Source organism: Scleropages formosus, chromosome 5 (assembly GCF_900964775.1).
Source record: "Scleropages formosus chromosome 5, fSclFor1.1, whole genome shotgun sequence".
Lineage (NCBI taxonomy): Eukaryota > Metazoa > Chordata > Actinopteri > Osteoglossiformes > Osteoglossidae > Scleropages > Scleropages formosus.
Genome location: NC_041810.1, coordinates 35,487,779 through 35,514,457, shown reverse-complemented (window position 1 = coordinate 35,514,457; position 26,679 = coordinate 35,487,779). Strand labels below are relative to the sequence as shown.

General features: G+C 44.4%; 1 protein-coding gene across 1 annotated transcript in view; it reads left to right on the top strand.

The window, feature by feature from the left end:
- Nucleotides 1-26,679, top strand: part of mcc (MCC regulator of WNT signaling pathway) — a 116,998-nt gene that overhangs the window by 10,954 nt on the left and 79,365 nt on the right. The window contains exon 3 of the mRNA XM_018734391.2: nt 1,571-1,797. Coding sequence (XP_018589907.2) covers nt 1,571-1,797 — 227 coding nt within the window. The remainder of the gene's footprint in view (nt 1-1,570; nt 1,798-26,679) is intronic.

Genomic DNA, 26,679 nt, shown 5'->3' with positions numbered 1-26,679 from the left:
TCTGGTTCTTAATAATATTTTCTTCTTTTAACCTACGCCAAGAAAGCCTGCTTCAAACCATGGTTCTCATTTTGCAGAAGTGCTTCCCTCTTTTCATTTTTTTCAATTAAAAACAATTGACCGCCTAGAGGATCCTTTTCTGCTGAAGCTGTGGAGTACTATATTGGTTTCATCTGGTTTTAAGACGCACCCTCTTTCTTGCTTTGACACTTTCTTATTAGTACTATGGTCTCCATGGTAACAGTATGCCTCTTCTTACTGATACTTTACTAGAATATCTGACACTCGCAAACAGCAGGGTTGAACTGTCAATACTGATAGTGTGTTGAATTGGAATGTGTCTCATACTCCTGCTTTAGATGAGCTCTACTGCTTTCTGTTAGCTGCCCTGTACAGTACATGGTAAAACAGGTCACTATCGTTCTTCCATGTTTACAAAGAATGAACTGAAAAACATCTATCCATCCAATTTCAATAACTGCTTGTCCTGAACAGTGTGGCATTGAACCGGAGCCTGCCCTGGATAGGACGCCAGTCCATCGCAGGGTAGCCACAAACACAGTGACTCATGCACTAATGGCAGTTTCGAGTCACCAATTCACCTGAAATTCATGTCTTTGTACTGTGGAGGGGAACCCATGCAGACACAAGGAGAACATGCAAACTCCACACAGATGGAGCGGGGATCATCCAGCTCATGTTCTCCTGCACCACGCTGGCACTGAGAGGTGGAGGCACTACTCACTGCACCACCCTGAAAAACATTTATGTTTTCAAAAATTCAGAGTTTGATTATCACTGACTCGAGAAGGCATTGAATAAAGTTAGACACATCTTCCCAAAGATGTCTAGTGTTCAAAGCACAGCAGAGATCCATAAAATAAGATGGACTAAGGCTTAAATCTAGTCATATGTGAATTTCTGGCACATATAATATCAGTGCTGAAAATCAGGTTATAGAAATGACAGTGGTGTCATATAACATAGTGACCGCTGGCATCATTGTTTTTCTCTCCAGAAGTCAAGAATGTCTCAAAAAGTTCTTACTGCTGGGGGGGGGGGAGGAATGTGCTTAATGTTTTCCCTTTTCTTTTCCTGAATTGTATTTAGCATAGCATTCTTCTTAGTTTGAATCATTCAAGCGCTGGTAAATATTATTTTTGACAGAAATTTCAGCTTCAGTAAATAAAACCATCAGTTTGAGGCATCAGTTTGTTTTCATCTAACAAGTCACTCTGCTGCTGATGTGAAATTGAGTCAAAATTTTGGTAGAGAATCAGTACCTATTTCACTTAGTTGACAATGAACTGCACCAGTGCATTTTGCTGCTGACCATTTAATTTTAATAGAGAATTTCTTGTAAATATGTTGTAAAGAGTTTATTCTAATGTTGCAAAGAAAGCTTGAGGGGTACTGTAGTTTTTATAAAAATTCTAAATTTTAAACGTGTATTCAAAGTTCGAGCCCCCCAAAAGTTGCTCCTTTCTACAAGGAGATGTTTCTCTGATCATTTCCTCACTGTCTGCATGCTTTTGTGACGTATTGAACCTTTTCTTTTTGCCATCCACAGGAGTGTTGTCTGGGATGACTGACAGGTGGAAACATGATTTTGTCGCTCAAGACCTGCAGAGTCCAGACCTTCAACAGCAGCAGCTGTGGCCGCAGTCGAGCTTCCAGAAGTTGCTGGAACAACAGGGCCATGTACAGGAAGAACAGTGTGCCCTCCACAAGCTCTTGTCTCCTCCCAGCATCTGCTGCCCCTCTTTGGAGACTAACTACATGGAGCTAGGAAGCACCGTGAGTTCACTCTTCTAACTGGTCTTGCCAGATGCTGCTAGGGTTTTGGGTGCTTTTAAAGCACTCTGTCATGAAGAGTGACACTGACCTTTCCTAAGGTTTTAGGACTTATTTAGGACAGGGTTCTTGGATTCCATTTAAGGTGTTTTGAATGGTGGAGGAACCAGTTTCCTAGAATGTCTAAACACCTTAGCATCTTAGTGTCAGTAGATTGAAATGATGATCTGAAGATCCAGTTTTTTTTGTGTTATTGTGGGTCTCAGTTAGCATCCATGTGGTGAGTTTGGTGTTGATATGCTTGATGAAGGTACTATAATTAGCAGGATTGACGAAAATGCTGCAGCTTTTCTTTTTTGCATTATTGCATTAGCGTTTTTCTCATTGCTTTTCAAGAAGCAGAACACGGATTTTGAACTAATGGTAACTGCTGTATCCTATATCAAGTGTTGTGTTTCTTTTTCTTTAGCAGTTTTGCCTAAAGACAATTGCATTTATTCATCCAGGTGACACTTTTCTCCAAAGGGAAATACAATGTTAAGTTATTTTCACATTTATACAGCTGGGTAATTTTTACTTGAGCAAGTTAAGGTACTACAGCCAGAGGTGGGGATTGAACCTGTGACTTTTGGATCCAAAGGCAGCAGCTCTAACCATGACACTACCAGCTTTCCCCGTTTATATAATTTATGAATGATACAGTCACCATTGAAAAGCAACGTGTAGTCCTTATGGACAACATCAAAAATTTTCAGTTGTGCTTTTTTAGCTCAAAGCTCCCGTGCAATGTGAAAATGTTCTGGATAGCTAGCTGGTATTTTCTTTTTCTTATCTTTTACAAATGCTGATTTTCATAAGGTATATTTATAATGAAGTTTATAAATATATCTCTGTTGGTATTAATCTTAATTTTAAAGCATCTATAAAAAAAATCAATCTCTATAAATCTATAAAACATTTTAAGCCAGATTATCAAAAGTTCTCCATCCAGAGTGTACCATTTGCTTTCTGGGTAGACTCTGGACCATGCCTTTAGCCATGGCAGAGATGGAACTCCCAACCTAGGAGGTAGTAAGAGGATGAGGACTGCTCATTTAGTTGCCAGACACTCATTTTCGATCTCACTGTATCTCCTCTCGTTGGGAACCAGCTTCCTGCTGATACAGAGATTTGGACGATACACCCCCATCACGTCCTGGGAGAGAACTGCCTCCAAACCATGGTCTGATGCATCTGTCTGTAGGGAGAGGGAAAGTAGAACGTGCCAATGCAGGCCGCCTGCAGAGTGTTTTCTTAATCACCTAGAAAGCAGTCTGCCACTGCTCCATCTGCTACACCAGGTCTGGAGCCCCTTGTCAGGTGAGGTCTGACAGGGGGCCGTGAGAGTGGAAAACCCTGCAATAAACTGGCAGTAGTAATTCCCCAACTCCAGGAAGGACCTCAGATGTTTTTTTTTTTTTTTTTTTTTTAAATTATTTTTTGTCTTGGGGACTGGACAGATTGTGATAGCAGTTGTTTTGTCAGTCTGGGTGCCAAATGTGACCCTTTACCACGAAGTATGTAAATACTGTACCTTGCGCCTCACAGTGGCACACTTTGCTGAGTTCACCATGTGGCCCACTTGTTGTAGGAACTGCAGGACTGCCTGAAGGTGGACTAGATGTCATGCTCAGTCAGGGCTGTAAATAATAACATTGTTAAAGTAGGCCACAGTGTAACTGGCATTGGGCTTAAGGACTTTGTCCATGAGCCTCTGGAAGGTGGCCAGGGCCCCACGTAACACAAATGGAAGTGTGAAAATTTGATGTAAACCAAAAGGAGTTAAAAAAAAAAAAAAGCCCAGATTTCCTTGGACTCTGGAGACAAGGGAATCTACCAGTTGCCCTTGGTAAAATCTAGTGTCGATGTAACAAGGAGCTGTGCCAAACCGATCCAACAGTTCACTCACCTGTGGCATGGAATACGCATCAAATTTAGTGACTGCATTCACCTTCTGGTTATCCATCTGGTCTGATTTTGGTACAAAAACTGCTGGGGTACTCCAGTTGCTGTGAGATTCCTTGATGATCCTCATTTGCAGTATTTTGTCAGTCTCCTCACAGACCACATTGTGCTTGTGCACAGGAAGACAATATGGGCAGTTACGAACTACTTCACTCTTCACCGGCTGTAGTGTTGTACAAGCTGTGTATGTACCATAGTAGGGGAAAACACATAAGAAAAATCCTCATGAATGTGCCCTGTGTCCCATTGCTGGTCCTCCGAAATTCGAGAACCTTTGGAACCAGAAGGGCGTGGCACAGGCAAGGATCTCTGTCCCCAACTTGTTCTGCATAACATCCCGTGTACGTGGTGAAGCATCTGCCACGTTGCTCCACTGTCTGAGGGGACTGAGGTGGTAAATTTGCTGGGCATTACCCCTATCAGAGCGAACTACCTTGTAATCAACATCCTCCACCTGCCGTATGACCACAAACGACCCTTGCCACTTTGAACTTCGAAGTGAGGAGCAGCACCAGAACTTTTTCCCCAGGTTCAGAGTGTCACAGTTGGACACCCCTGTTGTTAGAGCAGGCTTGTTGTTCCAAGGCCTGGAGTAGGTATTCTTGTGACAGATGCCTCTACGCATGTAACCTCACTCTTAGGTCCAAGATATATTGGACTTCATGCTTCTTGGGGCTGGGACTGCTTCCCAGTTTTCCCTAATAATTTCCAACATGCCCCTTGGACCTCTACTGTATATTAATTCGGTTAGGAAAACCCTGTGGAGACCTGGTGCACCTCCCACACTAGAAACAACAAAGGGTCCCACGTCAAATCCCAGTGACAGCAGTCCTCTGCCATGAACTTACACATAATTTTCACAGTTTTAGTAAAGTGTTCCACCAGGCCATCCTTTTGCAAATCAAAGACACTAGTGTGAATAGAACTAACGTCCAACAGACCACAGAGTTCAGACGGTGTACGGGACAAGAACATTTTGCGTTGGTCTGTAAGGATTTCCTTAGGGATCCCCACTCTCGTGAACACCTGAAACAGTGCATCAGCCACAGGACTGCCTTGGGATGTCACGCGGCATAATCAATGATCACCAACATAAACTGATAACCCTGTGCACATGCAAGTTCGATTCACAGAACGAGATGCGCTGGCCCGCACGGGGCCACTAGCGGATTTACCCATTGACACTCGGGAGAGGCTGCCCACCACCTTCGAACATCCCCGCAACTGAGATTGCCATCTTGCAGATACAAAAAAAGTCAAGTCAAAGTCAACTTTATTGTCATTCCGCTATAGGTGAGTTTCCTGTACAGGGGAACGAATTTCATTTCTCTTGAACCTTTGTGCCACGTAAGACCTATAGTGCAAGACAGCAGATATGTTGATGTGGTTAGAGGCATGTGTTGCAGTGCAGTCACAGGTCAGAAATGTGAACAGGAGTGGACTGAGCACACAGCCCTGTGGGGTACCTTTGTTCAGTATGGCGATGCTGGAGGTGTGTCTGCTGATCTGGACTGACTGTTGCCTCCCAGTCAGGAAGTGAAGCACACAGTTGCACTCAGAGATGTTCAGGCCCAGCTGGCTCTGCTATGTTATTAGGTGCTGTGGGATCCAGTGCCCTGGTGGAACTAGGTGTTGTCAGACAATTGTCTTCTGACAGCCTGAGCCCAACAAAGCTCACCACAGAACCACCCACATCCTCACTGGAACATGGTATTTGTGGACGTTACACTTCTGGTGGACTAAGAGCGGCTCTACTGGCAGCATCCATAAGAGGGCACTGGCGGTGGAGATGGCCACATTCCCCGCACTGCTAGCACTCCCGTTATTGCTGCCCAGCCACCTGGGGAAGTTGTTGTGGCCTGGCAAATGTGGGGGCTGAGGGAACAGAAGGGGATTTCCAGGGCAGGGAGGAAGGGGAAAGGATGGGGCTGGACATGGAACGAAAGAGAGGGGTCGTTAGACGAAGCCCAGAAGGTGTCAGGGTCCAAGAGGAGGGACCACAGTACCCATAGTAGCTGTCAGGTTGTTTTTCACCTGCTGGATTGCTTCCCCAAGGGATTCCAAGCAGTGGCACTGCTGCCAGTTGGCAGTGGCTTGTGGCATTGCCAACGTGAACTGCTCCAGTGCAAACCACCTCTGCAGTCTTCTCCGGTTCCTGCCGATATGGCTGCAGCCACCACCAGGTGGAGCCAAGGACATGTTTGCGTGAATTGGAATGTTGGGTTGTTTTCTCAAAGCCCAGGCTGTGTGGCTGCTTCTGATGTCCCTCAGGAATGAGCCAGACCTTTTCCATAATGGTCTCTTTGAGGGCGCCATAGTCTGCTGTGGTGCTCCTCGCTGGTACTGGAAAAACAAGAAAATAAATATTGTTGACAGGTTGAGAGGTAAGCTGAAGGGCTGTAGGGTGTTTGCTATATGATGCACCTACCTCAGTTTAGCTTATAGGAAATGTAGATAATTACGTGACATCGGCATCACCTTGCCCTGTTCGCACTGGACTTCCCTCCCAAGATGTGCTCTCTGAATTCAAGCCGCTCTCAGAATCTGAAGTCTCCAACTTCCTGATATCACACAGACCCATCACCTGCCCGCTAGATTCGATCCTATCCTCACTCCTACAGACCGTCTCCCCGCAACTCTCCACCTTCATCGCTAAGATTATCAACTTCTTGCTCTCCTCTGGCTGTTTCCCACCTGCCTTCAAAACTTCTCTCATTTCACCACTGCTAAAGAAACCCTTTCTGGATCCTAACTTGGCCTATAATTATAGGCCGGTCTCCCTCCTCTCCTTTCTGTCTAAAAGTTTAGAACAAGTGGCCTGTGATCAACTCTGAATTCCTCACCCGGAACCATCTCTTCAATGGATATCGGTCTAGATTCAAAGTTGCTCACTTCACGGACACGGCGCTCCTGGGAGTGTCTGATGCTCTCCAGTTAGCCAGAGTGGCCTCCCTCTCCTCGGTCCTTATCCTCATCGATCTGTCTGCAGCGTTCGACAAGTTTTCCACAAGGAAGTAGAGTCCACATCAAACAATCCCTACGAAGTTAAGTCACTTTGTACACCTCAATATCTGCCCTCTAACACATCTGTCTCCTATCTTGCTGGTGAAGACTATGCCCCATTCTATAAAGGTCAGAGTCCATCACAAGATGATTTTTGACATGCACCTCACCCATCCATGCTTGGGCTCCCAGCAAATTTGTCTTACACTGATGGTTCATAATTGAATTGAGTTTAATTGAAATCAAGACTTTATTGTCATTGTACTGTTGTGCAATACAATGAAATTATAGTGGTACTCCCTGAGTTCTTTAGACAACAGTATAAAACACAAACACTTAAGTATAAAAACAGAAAATTAAACAGATAATACAGTAAATAAATTGATAATACAGTATAATACAGTAAAAATCAGGCAGTGTTCAGCTGTTTCGCAGGTCTGGGGAAGAATCTGTTTTTCATCTTTGCAGTGTGTGTGTGTGTGTGTGTATGAATTGTCCTGTATCACCTGACAGAGAGGAGAAGTTTAAAGAGGTGGTGTGCAGGGTGAGTGGAGCCCCTGATAATTTTGGAGGCTCTGCTCTGACATGTGGACAGATAAATGTCTTTGACTTCCGGTAGCTGTGTGCCGATGATATTTTGAGCCGTCCTGATGACCCGTTGCAGAGCCTTCTGTTCTTCTCTTGTGCAACTGACCTACCTTGCTATAATGCAGTACGTCAGTACACTCTCCACTGTACATCAATTGATTCTCACAGGAAGATCCTGGGGCAGTCTCGCTCTCCCCAGTCTTCTCAAGAAATAGAGCCGTTGTTGTGCCTTTCCAATGACAGTAGAGGTGTGTGTGGCCCAAGAGAGGTCTAATGTAGTGCTTACCCCTAGGAATTTGAAAGTGGGGACTCTCCACAGCCTTGCCATTTATGGGCACAGAAGTGAGGTCAGTTCTCTTTTTCTTCCTGAAGTCCACCACAATCTCCTTTGTCTTCCTGATGTTAAGAATGAGATGGTTAGCGGAGCGCCAGGCTGTCATGTTTCGTACCTTGTCCCCGTATGCAGTCTCATCATTGTTTGTAATCAAACCGACGACTGTCGGATCATCTGCGAATTTCACAATGGTGTCTGTTACATGGGCAGGTAGACAGTCATGGGTGAAGAGTATATACAGCACAGGACTCAACACACATCCCTGCGGAACACCAGTGTTCAGGATGAGAGTCGATGATGTGTGCTTTCCTAACCTAACGTTCTGGGGATGGTTGATCAACAAGTCCAGAGTCCACCTACAGACAGCTGTGCTTAGGCCTAGGTTGTGGAGTTTGGACACCAGTACATTTGGGATGACTGTGTAGAAGGCCGAACTGAAGTCAACAAAGAGCATTTTGACATATGTGTTTGGCCCATCCAGGTGCCCCAGGGCAGCGTGGAGGACGAGGCTGATTGCATCCTCTGTTGATCTGTTTGCCCGATAGGCAAACTGATGCTGATCCAGAGGGGCAGGGATGATGCTTTTAAAATGTGCCAGAATCAACTTCTCAAAGCACTTGGATATCAAGGGTGTAAGTGCAATCGGGCGATAGTCATTCAGGCAACTCACATTTTGCTGTTTGGGAATGGGGACAACCGTTGTAATTTTGAGAGAGGTAGGGACAACGATGCTGGTCAGGAAGAGGTTAAAAATGATGGCGGAAACCTCTGTCACCTGGTCAGAGCAAGTGTGAAGTACACGGCCTGAGACACCATCAGGACCAGCCGCTTTCCTCACATTGACACTGTCCAGAACCCTTCTAACCTCCTTTGTACCCAGTGTCGGCAGTTGATGTTGGTGAGGTGGCAGTGCAGGCTGAACTGTTTCCCTACTATAATTCTCTTTGTCAAAGTGGGCAAAGTGTGAATTAAGTTCCTCTGCTGTGGATAAATTACTATCTATAGGCAAATAGTTTAATTGAAAGGAATAACAATCATTCATGTGGTGGAATGTGATAAATTGTGTTGTAGAATCACGTGTCTGCATCCAAGTCTCTCTCTCTGTTGATGTAATGCACTCGTTTAATTTTTCTGTGATATGTACTGTACAGGCAGGTGCAGTGGGTTTGGCCGGCTCCTGCTCTCTGGTGGGTCTGGGGTTCGAGTCCTGCTTGGGGTGCCTTGCGGCGGACTGGCTTCCCGTCTGGGGGGTGTCCTCTCCCCCTCCAGCCTTGCGCCCTGTGCTGCCTGGTTAGGCTCCAGTTTGCTGCGACCCCCGCTTGGGACAAGCGGCTTCAGCCAGTGTGTGTGTGTGTTTGTGTGTGTATGTGTCTATGTAAATGTAAATCAGAACTGGGTTATGGGTTGCTGGGTCATGTCACCTGTTACATAATCATTAACATCTTGGAAAGTAAAGGAGGTAAAATGATCCTTCATAAGACACAAAACAGCATGAATTCAGCATTAATGAAACACAGGTTCCTTATTTCTGCTGTTTGTAGGGGGTGAGCTACACAGGGCCTTGGCTGGTGTGTTGCAGTGTTTGGTGTTGGGTCACTCACTCTTTGCCATGTACACTGCTTCACTGGGTCTGATATTACCTTTCACAGCTTCTCCTGTCTCTGCAACATGGATAATACACAGCTGTTTCTTTTCTCTTTCACCTTTACCAAAACAGATACAGTATGTTTTCGGTCATCTGATGTCTCCATTTGGAGACTTATTTTAAACTCCCTCTTTCTGGGATGGAGATCCTCCCATCTCCCTATAGGTCCATCCACCAATGCAGAGCCTCAAACAGCATAGTTTGTTTATCTCATCTACTGTGTGAATTGTACCTTGGAAGTACCTATGGACTAATGTCTCTACTTCGGGAACGCTGAAGCCCGTAACCCAATCTTGCAGATGCTGTACTTCTTCTAAATCATAGTCAGGGTCTGCCTGTATCTCAAAACACACTTTACATAACTTATTGTCTAGGTTACGGTGATGTCTCATCTGGAGTACTACCGTTCCCTCTTGTCTGGTCTTCAAACCTCTGCCTTCTAGCTTCTACATGTAATCCAGAATGCTGCAGCACGAGTTGTATTTGACTTGAAAAGGTATTCTCATGTGTCTTACCTCCTTGCATCTCTCCACTGACTCCAAATTCAAAACACTGGTTGTAACATAGGAATCTGTTAAGGGATCAGCATGAGTTGTGCAGCCAGCTAGTGTTCCCATTCATGTTAGGTCAAAGAAAAGGAAAAAGTTAGCCTGTTTTCAATTTTGGGTTTGTTGTGCTGAGGTGAGCTCTCTCCCCCATATCTCCCCCAGTCTTGTAGCATATACTGAGTAAAGCTGCATGATACAATATGTCATGATCATATGTGCAATATCTGCCTTACTCTGGTTTATACATGCAGCTGCTTGAGTGCATCAGAGCAGAGGTATCCAACAAGCTGCCCTTCGATGTCTGTCTGTATGTAAAGCTCTTTGTCTCTTGTGCAATGCAGTTGAGTACACCCTGAAAATACATCTTCTGAAAGAATGAATGAATGAATGTAAATTAATCCATCCGAGACCTTGCTTTCAATTAATTGAGCTCGCAGTCAAATATCCTGGCTCCTTGGATTACGAGTGGGTTCTTTGTTCTGTGTACAGAAATGCTCATTGTAGGGATAAGGGTTATAGAGCTGTGGCATCACAGATATGCCCAGAGATGAGGACTGGTGGGCTGCACAACTGACAACTGGAAAAGTTAATATTAAAATGTTAATGGTAACAATATTACCCATCATATTGGTTAATATTAAAAGGTTAAGGTAATAATACAATAAAAAGAGTAAATAACAGTAGTATCGTAAATAGCAATATTTATATAGTACAAATAAAAAGTTTATAGATGTTTCTCAATTTGTTTAGGTTTTGAGAAATTGTAAGGTATAGCTATAAAAAAAATTAAATTGACTTATTTTGCCTTAAACTACGCACGCACGCACGCACGCACACATTTTCAGAACCGCTTGTCCCAGACGGGGTCGCGGGGAACCGGAGCCTACCCGGCAACACAGGGCGTAAGGCCGGAGGGGGGACACCGAGGACGGGACGCCAGTCCGCCGCAAGGCACTCCAAGTGGGACTCGAACCCCAGACCCACTGGAGAGCAGGACCCGGTCCAACCCACTGCGCCACCGCCCCCCCATATGATAATATTATATGTAAATTAAATTTAAAATGACTGAAAATAGCAGTAAGTGGTCTCCCAATCCCCACAAACTGCTATGCCACGTGTTCACCGATGCATCCAGTAAACATTACATTTTTCACCCGGTTAATTAAGTTTACTCTGCTACTTGTGCTTAAGTTGCTTAAGTAACTGTAACCACATTGGAATGCTCAAGAGTGGTTGGCAACCCCAGAGGTTTACTTTTCTTCCCTTCATTGTGGAAGTTTCTTTTTTCCTCTGCTCAGTAGCCAGTCAGACCATCTCATCCATACATTGTTGTTGTTCACCCTGTTTGATCTTCTGTTTAACAGTCTACATCACTGTGCTAAGAACACTCTTTAAAAATAAATTAGAACATTGTACTAAGTAAAATTTTGGAGAAATTGTACTTTTTTGAGTAGTTTTTGGCACTTTTTACTGGAGTACTTCACTAAAGAAATTACACAAAATGTTTGAACTTTTTTTTATAATACACCTTTTTAAACCCAGAAGTACACTATGCCAGTGACATGCAGCTCTTCCTCTCCGTTCCAGGAAGTATAGACATTTCTTCTTGTATCGTTGCCACCTGCCTCTTAGACAACTCTGCTTGGATGTCTGGTTATCTTTTGATGATAAATGTACCTTTCCCACCTTACCTACCAGATAGATCCTACCAAGTGGAGTGGTGGGGCTCCTGATCATCCCTGCAGCCTCTCTCAACTGGTGTCCTACAGGGGTCAATACTGGGCCCCCTACTGTTCTCAATATACACCTCTTCCCTTGGCCCTGGCATCTCCTCCCATGGATTCTCCTACCACTGCTATGCTGACAGTACCCAGTTGTTCTTTCCTTTCCATCTAGCGCTACAGACATCTCCTTGCACATCGCCGCCTGCCTCTTGGACATCTCTGCCTAGATATCTGATCACCACCTACAACTCAGCTTCTCCAAAACAGATCCTTCATTTCCCAGCTGAACCAGCCTCCTTTCGAGAACGCTCTATCAAACTGGACAAGTCACTCATTTTGCCTTCCACTTTGCTTTAGAGCCTTGGAGTAATGATTGACTCAAGTCTGCATATACTGTATATCAACATACTGAAGCCACATCCTGGTCTTACAGACATATCCTGCGTAACATCTACAGAATCTGCCCTTATCTGACACAACTTTATGCAATTCCTGGTTCAGGTCTTGGTGATATCCCACTTTAGCAATTTGTTGCCTGGCTTTCCGGCCTCTAGCTGATACACAATGTTGCTTCAAGAGTCGTGTTCGACCTGCTGAAGCGTTCCCATGTGTCTCCCATCATCATCTCTTTGAACTGGCATCCTAGAGCTGCCCAGATCAAATTCAAGGTCCTGGTTGCGGCTTACAAAACCATCAATAGATCTGTTCGCCAATATCTACATTACCTGATCACTTGCTACACCCCAACCACACTGCCATGCTCCTCCACCTTGGTGGTCCCTCGTACTCACCTCTGGCGGACTCACTTCTCCCCTGATCTTATGAGTGCCCGAAAAATGTGTATGTGTTATGTTTAATAATAACTTGTTCATCAACCCATAACTACAAACATGTGCATTGCTCAGGATACATTGCTTCTCAAGTTTAACATCGTTTGTAATGCTATTTGCCATCTTTTTGCTGTAAGGTAAAGATCTCCATAGTTGTTAATTGTGTAGTTTTTTTTTTTTTTTTTTTGGGGATTTGTCTTAGTGTAGAAACCATCCTAGGAATTGTGTTGTCATTACTGATCTCCATATACTAGTATTTCTGTGTGTTCTGAAATTTTGCCTGGCATGTCTGTGCATGTTTTCAGGTGAAATTAAATAAGTCTTGATGGAGTCTTGTTTCTCAAACCCTTGATTAGTACTTAAACAGTGTGGTCAAGGTGGACTGTGCAGACTGTGTTTGTAACTCAGGTGAAGACCGGACAATTTCTTATGAATAATTAATTTAAAGATTCAGGCAGTTTCAAAGGTTTCTCAAGCTTTTTTCTTGCAGCTATGGTGGATATAGCCTTCATAACTTGGATATAGCCTTCATCACTCTGCTAGTCACCGTCTCTGTTGTCTCTGTGAGGCTGCAGCAGGCACCATTTCATTGGCAGGGAAAGAATGTGAGTTGAAATATGTTTTAATACATTAAGCATTTTTTTTTTTTCTGTGATGTAGGAGTTTAACTGTTGAAGACTTAAACAGGTTTTGAGCTGTTTTGTTAGTTGCTGCAGTTTTATTAATTTCTAAGTTTGGAATGACACTACATTTTTGCATACATGTTTTTAATAGTAAGTTAAATATTTCAAAAGAGCTCTATAAATTATACAGGTTAAGAGAATTGTTTTATTAATAAACTATGGTGTGATGGTCAGCAAGCACAACCCACAGGTATTTTTTTTTGAAAGTTAACTTGTCTGTTAAAGGCTAAATTCTTATGGAAAAGACTGGGGTCACCCGGGGTCATGTTATGACACATTTTCACCTATCATTATATAACAAACGTTTCAGTAATTGCTCTGTGAAGTTATTTGCCTTTTTGTTGTAATGCAGTGTTGAGCATAATTTTATTAATACAGTCATCCATTCACGTTCGCAAGGGTTAGGGGTGGAAGACCCCCAAGAATTTAAAAATTCGTGAATAATGCTTGGGCCCCCCAATCTCAATCCATAACAGTCTGCTAACCTGACCCACAACATAAAAAGTCTATTTCCAGTTTCTAAGCAAACAGTACTGTACTGTACACTTTGCATGTCAAATTGCTTTATTTCCTATCTATACCTTTTTATATAATATGCAAACCATCTAAATTATGCCCATGTATGTAAGTTACTACTGTACGCATAGATGTGTGTGTACTGTCCAGTACAGTATGATCTATAATTTATATATTGTATGATTATATGTGATACCAGTCATTTTCAGTATTGTTTGTATATTTTTGGGTTATGTGTTGTCTGGGAGGTTCTGCGATCTTTCCGCAAGCTCCGGAAATATTCCCATTTAATTGTTCATGGCTAACTTGCGAATAACTGAAACCGCGAATGTCAAATCTGCAAATCTGGAGGGGCGACTACTATAAAAAGATTTCAGGACTCTGAAAAAAATAAGATGCTGAATTTACTTTATTTTTATTATGTCAAAGGGTTGCACAAAATAAATTTATCTAAATCCAGACATTTTTTAAGTTTACTGTAATTAGTTAAGTAAGATCTTCTCTATTTTATTTGTATTTTTAGCTTAACTATTTTAAGTAGAGTTTACTCTAATTTCCTTAGTATTGCCAACTAAACCTATGTTTAGTATACTAAAATTCATTAGATTACGGTTATCCAGGGTTCTTTGGTACATTAAAATCAATTTAATACTTCTTTTAATACAGGAGCTGCATAGTAAGAGAGGCGATCAAAATAGAGAAGCACCCCGACAATTTCAATCGGGAGGAGGGCTTCAATTTTTCTAGAACCTTGACACCTCTCATCTCAAGTCTCTGCGCCAGTTCTGCAACAACCCGGCCGCCTCTCATTAAAACTCAGTTCAGAGAGCCAGCCTATAATGTGAAAGGAACAGCGCAAGTGGAAAACACAGCAGGGGCACCACCTATCAGGACCACCCGCTATGACCTCCGATCCCGTTCCCGCCCATGAATACACCCTCGTCAAACACTCCATTCCACATCTAAACTTTACAAGATGTTGCAGCTCCTTAACGATGCTTCCAACAGGAGAAGCGAAACGTTGGAACCAATGTCCCACATGACGCGGTTTAATCCAGGAGTACAAAACTCCCAGTCAGTTGACACCAACCGCGGAAGCCTACGGGTTTTAATATCAATTTAATAGTTACATTTTTACATACTACAATTACGTTTAATCTAATTAAACATTTTTAGGTATTAGTAGCTTAACTTTGACCACATTTAATATTCAGGCAAATAAAGCAAACAAAATACATTTAACAACTGTGACTTTATTGTGCCATCTCAATTAAGCAATTCAGAAACATCTGTCAGAGTGAAGTCTAATAAACCAAGACTGCAGAAAACATACAATTTCTTGTAGAAAGTACAACCTGCATTAACTGTAATAAAAATAGAGAGAATATACTACCCAATTTCTCAGAAAAACAAGTGCCTTTGTCAAGGGTTGCAATTTTCATTTCTAATGAATAGTCCACAAAATCCCTAGTACAGCTTTAAATGTTTTTTTTTTTTTTTTTTTTTAAATTGGTTCATGTTTACAAGATCTTCTGAAACTGCATTTCACCATTTCAAAGTATTGTACGTGTCCCCCCCCCCCCGAACAAAAAAACATAAATAGCAGTGCAGCTTTACAGGGTGCGGCTGACAAAATCTTACAGTCCAGTGCTGATTTTGCTCTTTAGTCCAAGGATTTTGGGGGACAGCCTTTCACTATCCAGCCAAAAGAGCACTTTCTGAATGAATTCATAGTAGTACTTCAGATGTTTGGGGTCAGCCATGTTCAGTGCATAGATGACTCTGAGCATCATTGCACAAGCTCGGGGTACAGATCCAGTGTCCTCCAGAATATCTGCTCCTTCAAGGTAAATGCCAATATCATCATAATGACCAGTTTCTGGACCCTGCTTGGTGATGACATATATGCCCATGGTAGATTTTTGCAGGTTTCTTAGGATGTCTTCTCCATTAATATCATGTATATTTAAAGATAATAGGAGAAAAAAGAAAGCATGTGTTTAATTTAATGTTAATGACATACACTTTCTTACATATCTATCAATCCCTAAAGATAAGTCTGAGGATATTGTGTATTTTTCTTATCAAATCTTCTGTGCAGAGCCAAACCGATGAAGAATGTCTCCTACTAACAAATGTTATGTGTGTTTTGTTCAAATTGTTTTAAAGAGGCGGTAATTCAACTGTATCATCATTTTGGAGGTGTAAGTTTGTGGTGCTGTTGAATTCTATTGATTTAACTTACAGGTGTTTCTATTATTTTGACCACTCCATTTATATCAGTGAAACTAGGCTACATTTGCATTTATTCACTTAGCAGACGCTTTTTCTCCAAAGCGACTTACAATGGATACTATGTAGTGTTGCTAGCCCACACACCTTATTCACCGCGGTGACTTACACTGCTAGATACACTACTTACACTGGGTCATTCATCCATACATCAGTGGAACACACTCTCTCTGTCACTCACACACTATGGGGGAACCTGAACAGCATGTGTTTGGACTGAGGTGTTCAATTGTTCACCGAGCTTGGCATTTAGGTTGCAAACATTTCATCACCAGTCAAGGTGACATAATCAGTGTACAAGTTGTGTGATTTGTGTTGGATGCTTCCTCCTTTATATGTTATTTGATGGGTGGGATTGCCTGAAGCTTGGACATGATTGGTTGGTTTCATGTGACCTTGAGCATGAGCGGTTCTTCTGATTTCTCATTGGTCGGTTGCTGGTTTCAAACCAGAACCGGTTCAATACCGGTTAGGTCCTCGTTGGTCCTTGCATCGTATTTTCTCATAGATGGGGTCCAGATCAATATGTTTGTTTATGGAACTGACTGAAGAGTACCAGGCCTCAAGGAACTCCCTCGAATGTTATGTATCTGCCTGGGATAAGATTTCGGCATTGTCCGTATTGAATGTATGTCCTTCTTGATCCTGGTGTACGGATATTATGAACAATGGGTCATGCCTCCTGGTGGCCAGCTTGTGTTCATGGAGCCGAGCTGATAATTTTCTTCCGGTTTGGCCGATGTAGTATTTGTTGCAGTTAATTTTGTAGATCACCTTCATTCTATCTTTGTTCTTGAGTTGTTCCTTTGGTTCTGAAATGATGCTTCACAGAGTGACTGTTGGCTTGTGTGCTACTGTAATTCCATGTGGATGGAATAATCTGGCTGTCAGTTCTGATACATTTCTTATATACAGAGAGCTACTCTTTTGTTAGACTGTTCGTTGGAGCTTGTTTGCTTGTCTTGGTGAAGTAAGCATCTTCTGATAAAGTTACATGGATAGCTGTTGCAAGTGAATAACTTGAAGAGGTAGTTTTCTTCTTTGGTTCTGAGGGCATTGCTGTTGCAGTGTGTTTTTGCTCTTCGAAATAGGGTTCGGATGCAGCTTTTCTTGTGACAGTTCGGGTGATTGCTGTGGCTGTCCCTACTGTACATCAGCCGAAAGTTAGTGTGTGTTTGTTTCCGGTAGACTGATGTTTCCAAAGTTCCTCCAGTTGTCCGTCTGACTAGTACATCGAGAACAGCCAGATTGTTATTTTCTTTCTCCATTGTGAACTTTATGTCCTCGAAGATGTTGTTGATTTTATTGTAGGCTTTGTCTATCGCAGCTTTTCTTAAAATTACTAAAGTGTTGTCGACATATCGTACCCATAGCTTCGGTTTGATCTTCGGTATGGCAGTTTTCTCCAGTTTTTACATGATGGCTTCTGCAATGAATCCAGATATAGGTGATCCCATCGGCGTTCCTTTCACACACACACACACACATTTTCAGAACCGCTTGTCCCATACGGGGTCACGGGGAACCGGAGCCTTCCCGGTAACACAGGGTGTAAGGCCGAAGGGGGAGGGGGACACACCCAGGACGGGACGCCAGTCCGCCGCAAGGCACCCCAAGCGGGACTCGAACCCCAGACCCACCGGAGAGCAGGACTGTGGTCCAACCCACTGCGCCACCGCGCCCCCCGCGTTCCTTTCAGTTGTTTGTAAATCTGTCCATTGAATTTGAAGTATGTGCGTAGACATAGGCACAGAATTTCGTATACACTCTTGGTTTGCAAATTCTGAATTGGTCCCGCCTGTTCCAGAAGGTCTTTCAGTGTTTCTTTGGCTAGATCCATATTGATGGATGTGAAATGCACTGTTACATCAAAGGAAACCATGATTTCATTTTCTTCCATTGTGATGTTTTTCAGTTTGTCCAAAAATTGTTGGGCATTGTTAATTGAGTGCTCTGCTCCCACATGAGGGTTTTCAGTCGTTTCCGTAGCTCTTTGGCGAGATTGTAGGTTGGTGTTCCTGGCAACGAAATTATTGGTCGTAAAGGAGCTCCTTCTTTGTGTACTTTTGGTAATCCATAGAATTGTGCAATATTCGAATCGTCGGTTCTCATTTTCCAGCGTTCTTGTTGACTTATTTCATGTGCGTCCCGAAGTTTCTTCAATGTAGTGTTGATTTTGTTCATCAGCTTAGAAGCTGGATCCGTATCAATGGGTCAGTATGCAGTAGTATCGCTGAGCAACTCCTTGGCCTTCTTGATGTAGTTATTCTTGTCCATGACCATAGTCATTCTTTTCCATGACCACAGTCATCCGTCCTTTGTTGGCTGGTAGAATGATGATATTGTTGTCCTGCTTCAGGGTTCTAAGCGCTTGCTGAGAAAGTGTTGAATGGTCTGTTGCGAAACATAGCCGGGACAATAGTTTGCCTCAGTTGTTCTCTCGTGTCTTCTGGAAATCCGGAAGATTAAAGAATGTGTGAAACCGGTTTGAAACCGGCAACCGACCAATCAGAAGAACCGCTCATGCTCAAGGTCACATGAAACCAACCAATCATGTCCAAGCTTCAGGCAATCCCACCCATCAAACTACTAATAAAGGAGGAAGCATCCAACACAAATCACACAACTTGTGTGCTGATGATGTCACCTCGACTGGTAATGAAACGTTTGCAGCCTAAATGCCAAGCTCGGTGAACAACCGAACACCTCAACCCGAGCTACGGGGACCACCAATATTCTCTATGATCTTCATGTCTTTGGACTGTGGGAGGAAACCAGAGCACCCTGAGGAAACCCACACAGACACGGGGAGAACATGCAAACTCCACACAGACTGAGCTTGGATCGAATCTACAATCTCTCGCACCACCCAGGTGCTGTGAGGCAGCAGTGCTACTCGCTGAGCCACCGTGCTGCCCAATAACAGGTTAAATAAAAGAAACACCTCTCTGTATCATACTGTGAAAGCTATTTTATCTTCCCATTCAACAGTTTTGAACCAAAGTATTTGGTGCTGATACAACAGCTTGTAACAACTAGTGGGCAAGTGACGTTAAATCATAAAATATTTTCTATAATAGAAGACGGTACATGTGACACTGACTTACCACATACTCCTGAACAAGATGTCTATCATCCTCACCAAAATAGATGCAAAGTGCTTTGAAGACTGCTGCCCTTTTACGGTTAACCTCACTTCTAGCCTGTGTAAAAGGATTACAATTATTGAAATATTCCTAAATACATAAAAAAAAAAAAAACTGTAGTTACCAGAAAAAACTGTACTTTGACTTCATTATACATGCTGCAAATGAACTGCCCTCCAAGTACAGCATGTTAGTGAACTGTGACTTAATTTTCACAAAATTTCAGAGGTCTGAATGTGTAGAGCAACAGACCTATTTTAACTTTTGTTTCTTCCACCTTGTAAATAATTAGACAGTTGAGGCAAAATGGGATCTATAACAGGGGTGTCCAAACTTTTTGCAAAGGGGGCCAGATTTGATGTGGTAAAATGTGGGGGGCCGACCTTGGCTGACGTTCTTTACATAGAACAACAATATACTTAAACAAATTTTAGCAAGCCATTCTGTGTTTCACATTTGCCTTTTTATTTTAATTTCAACAATCTTAAGCATGTCTTTTGGTTCATTTGAAACATGCATATCACATGCAATTGAATATTCACTTAACTTTTTTTTCTTAAACAGAAGTAATTGTACTCTTGAGTGCAAATTACATTTGAAACATGAAATATATCACCATGGCTGTTCAATGTTCACAGAACTTTTGAATAAAATAACAGAGAAATGAGCAAGCAATAGACATATCCACAAGTGCAGGGCTCATTTGAAATATGACATATCAGTAAATATAAATGTTGATTGAACTTTTAAAAATTTATTCTGGAGTGAAAACTGACAACTTGTCTGAATTTATGACTGATTTTGATCTTAACAAAAATTAATTCAGAGACTTATTGTAAATGACAAATGACTTGCCTGCATTAATGTGACGGGTGATACTGAGATCTGGACTGCAGCACAAAGGCCAGGTCTGGCTCAAAGGCAGTGGTATTGATGCGCAAGGTGTCTCGCAGGTGAGAGTCCGTTAGCCGTGTCCTCACACGGCTCTTATTTAAGTTCATAACCGAGAATGTCTTCTCACATAAATACGTCGACCCAAACAAGCTTAGCATTTTCTTAGCAAACGCTCGAATCTCTCGAAACCTGTCCTTATCCAGCTGTCGGTAAAAGTTGGCGAGAGAAAGCTGCTGGTGCCGACTGCGGCTCTCGGCGTCACACTGCAGCTCAATGAGCTCCAGCTGCAAATGGTCTGGAACATCATCTGTGTCCACGGAAAAAGGTGAGGGAAAAAAAAGCGATCTCCTTCTCGATAGCTGCAAAATCCCGAAAGCGTTGTCTGAACTCTTCAGCCAGAGATGAAATATCTGATGCGTACCTCCTCGTTTGCGCACTGACATTGCTCTGTGGGAATCTGGTCATGATTTCTTGCAGCGCTGAAAAGTGTGCAGTATTGGGTTGGGTCTGCGACAGGTGTCTTTCAAACAGTTTCAGCTTGGTTCTAAAGGCTTTGATGTGTGAATTTAGTTGGCTTATGACTGCGTCTGGTTCCTGGAGACTGGTGTTGAGGACATTAAGGTGCTTTGTAATATCAACTAGAAAACCCAAATCAGCCAGCCACATAGGGTCACTTAGTTCTTGCATAGGTTGTCCCTTTTCAGCCAAAAACTCACCGATTTGCTGCCTAAGAGAGTAGAAGCGCGACAGTGCAGAACCCCGACTGAGCCATCGCACGTCAGTGTAATAGACAACATCTCCATATTCCGCATGAATCTCGCTTAGAAACTGTTGAAACTGACAGTGGCATAGCGCTCTGGAGCGGATATAGTTAATGGTTTTTATCACCGGTTTCATAACATGTTCGTATTGGAGATGTTTGGCACACAGAACTTGCTGATGAATGATGCAATGGAGTTTTACAGCTTTACCCCCTTCTTCACTTACTTTGTTACTTATTAGTGTTGCTAATCCACTTCGTTCGCCAGTCATGGATGGTGCGCCATCCGTAATAATCCCAGAAATTTTATTCCACGGGAGTTTCATGTCATCCACGGCAGCGCAAACAGAAGAGAATAAGTCTGTTCCTCTCGTTTGGGTTTTCAGGCTCTGGAGGTCAAGTAGTTCTTCAGTAACGTTCATTTCATTGTCCACTCCCCTCAAAAAAATAAGTAACTGAGCAGTGTCCGAGGCGTCTGTGCTTTCGTCGCAAGCCAGCGAAAAAAAGTCAAACTCCTTTCCTCTGACTCTCAATTGTCTTTTGATGTCTGATGACACTTCTTCAATCCTGCGTGCCACAGTGTTACGTGCCAGGCAGACTTTGGCAAACTCTTGCTGCTTCTCAGGACAGATTTTCTTCACCATAGTCATCACGCAGTCTTTGATAAATTCACCCTCAGTGAAAGGTTTGGAATGCTTTGCGATCAGCGCTGCTACCTCGTAACTAGCCTTTGTGGCATTCTCATTTGACTCTCGGGCTCTTGCAAAATACTGCTGCTGTGAGATTAAACTAGCTTCAAGCTGCTTCAATTTCTCGCTGCGTTCCTTCCCTGTAATCTTGTCGTACATGTCAGCGTGTCTCGTTTGGTAATGTCGCTTGACATTGTACTCTTTAAAAACAGCCACTGTCTCTTTGCAAATGAGGCAGACACAGTTGTTGTGTATTTCAGTGAAGAAATAGTCCAATTTCCATCCATCCTTGAAGCGTCGACCCTCGCAGTCAACTTTCCTTTTTTTGTTGATTGTCGCCATTTTAGAAAATTGGCGGCAAAGGGTCACACGGGGTGATGTCGCGTAGAGTGCTGCTGCCCTACAGTGGGTAAATGAGGAACAGCATTTAGTGTGCAAGCTGCTTCATATGCTGGTAACAGTACTGCTGCCCAGTGTTCCCTCTAAGCTGCGCGCGTGCGCAATTGCGCACAACGTGCGGGCCAGACGTTACTGATTTTATGACAGAGGCCGAGGGCCGGATGAAATTTGACCACGGGCCGCATTTGGCCCCCGGGCCGGACTTTGGACATGTCTGATCTATAAGGTACGAGACAGGTACATTTCATGAAGTTACACAACAGTGTATGTGAAAATTTCTATACAGCAATGCATACACATACCTCTTGCAAGATCGCTAGATGTTTAGCTAGTTTCTGGCCAGAAACACCTCCCTTCTTCTGGAAAACAGATGTCAGCTGGGGTAAATGGCGGTCCAGCTGCTCCATGAATGTTGTTTCCAGAGGGACTGTTGTGATGTGTTGGAATTCAGCATTTATCTCATCAATAGAGAGAAATGCAGGCCATCTGGCTTGTAACTCTCCAGCACCTGGACTTTCCTTCACCACCTCTTTTCTTCTGTAGGAGAATGTTTTCGACATCTTTACGTGTGGTGCACTGTTTCTCCGTCTGAAATCATTTAACAGTTCAAGTCTTACATTTTCTAGGCTTTTATCTGTTTCTCTGGCAGGGAGTGAAGGACAATAGTTCACTTCAACCTTTTCAGGTTTCTTCACATTTTTTGCTGGGAGGCATTCATCACTAGATTTTTTTTTTCAAAGCGTTTATCGACACTTCTGGACAGTCAATGTTTCTCATCTTTGTCCTGTAATTAGCCATGTTCTATTTTAGGCTAATCATTCAGCCATAGTAACCAGTGGCAGATGTTTCTTTCAAACAGGGAATTTTTTTTAATGAGTGCCTCTTCTACCTCATTTATTTGGTAATTTTGTGATATGCTGTATACTGAAAGATCTCCTCTACGTACTTCTCCAAAATATCAGACTTCAGCCCTGGAGTAACCTTCAGGCGAGTGCCAGTTTCTCTGAAGCTCTCATTTCCACGTTGAAGCTGCACCTCTACATTGTATGGAAAGCGAGGAATAGGGAACTCACGTGGCCAAGCACAGGCTCTCAGTTTGGTCTCTGAATATGGCAGAATGATGTCTGGTGAAGACAATGCGGAGAATGAGGACACATTAGATGTTGGGCTGCCTTTTAGTGCTCCAGTGATCTTGAAATGCTGGGAGCATGTTGCAATGAAGGAAGATGGACTTACACCCAAATCATTCAGCATGTACACCAACATGATTGTACTTCTGTCCTGTATGTGTTGTACTGATGTAACATTCATGAATTCATTATTGAAGTCAGGATCCGTGAACTGAATACGAAAGTCTCTTTAAGTTCCAAATGGCGAATCAGCCTGTGAAACTCCTTAATGTTTCTGGCCTGCCCAAATGGAGATCAAGTCTTCTAAAGTCATCATCATCCACAATGACTCTAAGCATCATATGCTGTGCCATTCTTCAGCTAATTGTTGGAGTGTAACAGACGGGACGCCAGAGCCTGCTGATGCAGTGCTCGTCTGTTTTATTTGCGGTTCCCCTGTCACGGGGAAGGAAGGGGAGGAAAAGTGGAACAGGTAACAGGTAGAACGGGGCTTCTCCGGGATCATTCAGGACAGGGGCTGCGGACCGGTCGCTCTGACACCGTCCACGTACTCGTAGGCATGCTCGTGTGCGTGCTCTCCTCCTCCGTCTCTCTCTCTCTCTCACTGTTAGAGACAGGCGAAGAAATAGGGTGCGTGATTAGTCCCAGCTGTGGCGACTTTGTCCGTCTCTCCGCCCCCTTCCCTGGCCACCTTGGCGTGCTGCAGTTCTCCACCGCTGCTTTCAGGCCCCCAACAGGGGGGGGCCGCGGGTCGCACCGGGAGGGGAAGTTGGGGACCACCAGGTCCCGACCCAGTCGGTGGACTACCCGGAAGCGATAGGGTTACAAGGCCAAATACCACCGGGTGAGGCGGGGCTTGAAGTCCTTCATGGAGTGCAGCCGCTGCAAGGGGGCGTGGTCCGTGCACAGTTGGAATTCCTATCCCAGGAGGTAAAAGTGGAGGAAGTGGACAGCCCACTTAATCGCAAGGCACTCCTTTTCAATGGTGCTGTATTTGTGCCCCGGGGGAGTTAACTTGCGGCTGATGTACAGTAGGGACCGCCACTCCCCCTTTACTTCCTGGGAGAGGACCGGCCCTAAGCCTCGATTGGATGGCTCCGTCTGCAGGATGAAGGGGAGAGAAAAGTTTGGACAGGCAAGTACAGGGCCCCCACACAGCGTTTCTTTAATCTTCTGAAAAGCCCTCTGGCACTACTCCATTCACTGGACCGGAGGCAGGTGAGATGCATCAGGGGGGCGGCTAAGGCCGAGAACCCCAGGATAAACCGGCAATAGTAATTCGCCATCCCTAGAAAAGACCTCACCTCTTTTTTTTGTCTTGGGGACCGGGCAAGCCGCAGTAGTGGCCATTTGTTGATTTTGTTTTGTCTGTCTCCCAAGAGGAACCCCAGATACCATACTTCACTCCTTCCAGTTGCACACTTTGCCGGGTTTGCTGTGAGGCCTGCGCCCCTCAGAGACTGGAGGACCACCCTCAAGTGGGCCATGTGTCGCGGCCAGCCGGGGCTGTACACAATGACATCATCCAAATAGGCCACGGCATAACTGGTGTGGGGCTCAAGGACCCGGTCCATGAGCCTCTGAACGGTCGCTGGGGCCCCATGTAATCCAAACGGGAGTGAAACAAATTGGTAGAAGCTAAAAGGAGTGGAAAAAGCTGAGTTGTCCTTGGACTCTGGAGACGAGAGAATCTGCCAGTAGCCCTTGGTGAGATCCAGTGTCGAATAAAAGCGAGCAGACCCCAGTTGGTCCAGCAACTCATCCACCCGGGGCATGGGATAAGCATCAAACTTTGTGACTGCATTGACTTTTCGGTAATTCACACAAAAGCGGACAAAACCGTCCAACTTTGGTACCAACACCACCAGGCTGCTCCAGTCGCTCTGGGATTCCTCAATGATTCCCAGCTGCTGCATTTTTTCGAGTTCGTCCTGTATCATTTTGCGCTTATGGAGAGGAACACAATACGGTCAGCTACGCACTGCTTGAGGCACCTCTCGCACTGGTTGGTCCCAGTGTCTGGGATCTTCAGCAACGAATTTCGAAATCATGTTCCTTAAGGTCCTATTGAACCGCTCCAGCAAGCTGTCCATTTGGGGGTGAAAAATGCTGGAGCGAATGGGCTGAACTCCCAACAGTATGTACAAGTTCATGAGTGCACATGACATAAATGTGGTACCCTTATCCGCGAGAATTTCTTTTGGGACGCCCACCCTTGTGAATATTTTAAATAGTGCCTCTGCCACCGTGCGCGCTGACATACTCCGCAGGGGAACTGCCTTCGGGTACTGTGTGGCATAATAGACTATAATCAGCACAAAGCGAAAACCCTGTGTGCTCCGCTCCAAAGGGCCAACGAGGTCTATCCCCACCCTGTCGAATGTAATTTCCACAAGGGGAAGCGGACTCAGCAGTGTGCATGGGACAGCGGGTGGATTCACCCGCTGACACTCTGGGCATGTGGCACACCAGCAATGGACATCCCCGTGAATACCCAGCCAATGAAATCGAGCCTGGAGCCGCCATAGTGTTTTATCCTGCCCGAGGTGTCCTGCCATGGGGTTCAAATGGGTTGCGGGGAACTAACAGCTGGAGGCTGTCCTCCATAGTGTCCGGGTTGCAATGTACGTGGTAATACCTGTTGTTTGATACACAAAAATAAAGGTAGCCGAGCAGCTGTCCAGACCGACTGACACCCCAGCTTGCGTGCATGCCGAAACGTGTCGTCTCGTGACTGCTCAAGGGGGAGGTCACTTACCTCTGCAAACCGTGCGATGCCTGCCGGGGGGGCCAACGCCTCGGCCTCCGAAGCGCTGGATCTCGCAGTGGCCGGGAGGCAGTAGGCCTCTGCTTCCTCTTCGCTTCTGCTAGTACGAGAGCCCTGTTGAAACCCCCCAGTCCCCAATATTAGCAGAAAAGGGGCCCGCGCACTATGAGTTCAGCCTTCCACCCAGAACGTAATCCTCGTGGTGGGATAATGGTGTACATCCCCATGAACACACCGAACCTTCACTGTGCAACGCGTACGCCATGCCCCTGGCGGTACTAGGCTTTGATGGACCATTGTTTGCTGGCACTTGGAGTCCAACAAATCCCAGCAGATACCCCCTCATAACCTTACTGGGACTTGGTATTGAGGAGCCGGGAGCGGCTGCACCAGTGGCATCATCGGTGGCCTCCACCACGCCGACATCCCTAACGGGACAGTCCCGTTGGAGGTGGCCCTGGTCTCCGCACCGCCAGCACTCCGGTCTCTGCATTTCGGCCGCCCGAGGAGCCCCCCTGGGGAGAGGAAAAAGAAGGGGTAAAGGGATAGATGGGCGCCGATTGGGGTGGGGTGGGCCATGGAAACGGAAGGACGTATCGGGGTAGGGGCGGCAGGCCGGGACTCCAGTGGCCTCGGGCCGCAGGGAGGGAGCTGTGACAAATTGGGGGGAGGGGGCCTCATGGGCTGGGGCCAGCTGTGTCGACTTTTATTTAATTTTAATATTGTTAACCATTTGTCTTCACAAGTTAGCTAATTTAGCCGCTGTAATGCTAATGTTAACTAATGCTAGCTAACCTATCAAAAAAAATACACAACAGTGTTACTGTTAGCTAACTAATTTTTTTTTTAATCAGAAAAATATTTTGACGTGTAAACAGAAGCCTATTTAAGTAAAAAATATAACACACCCATGGATACAAAGTGCTTAATTAC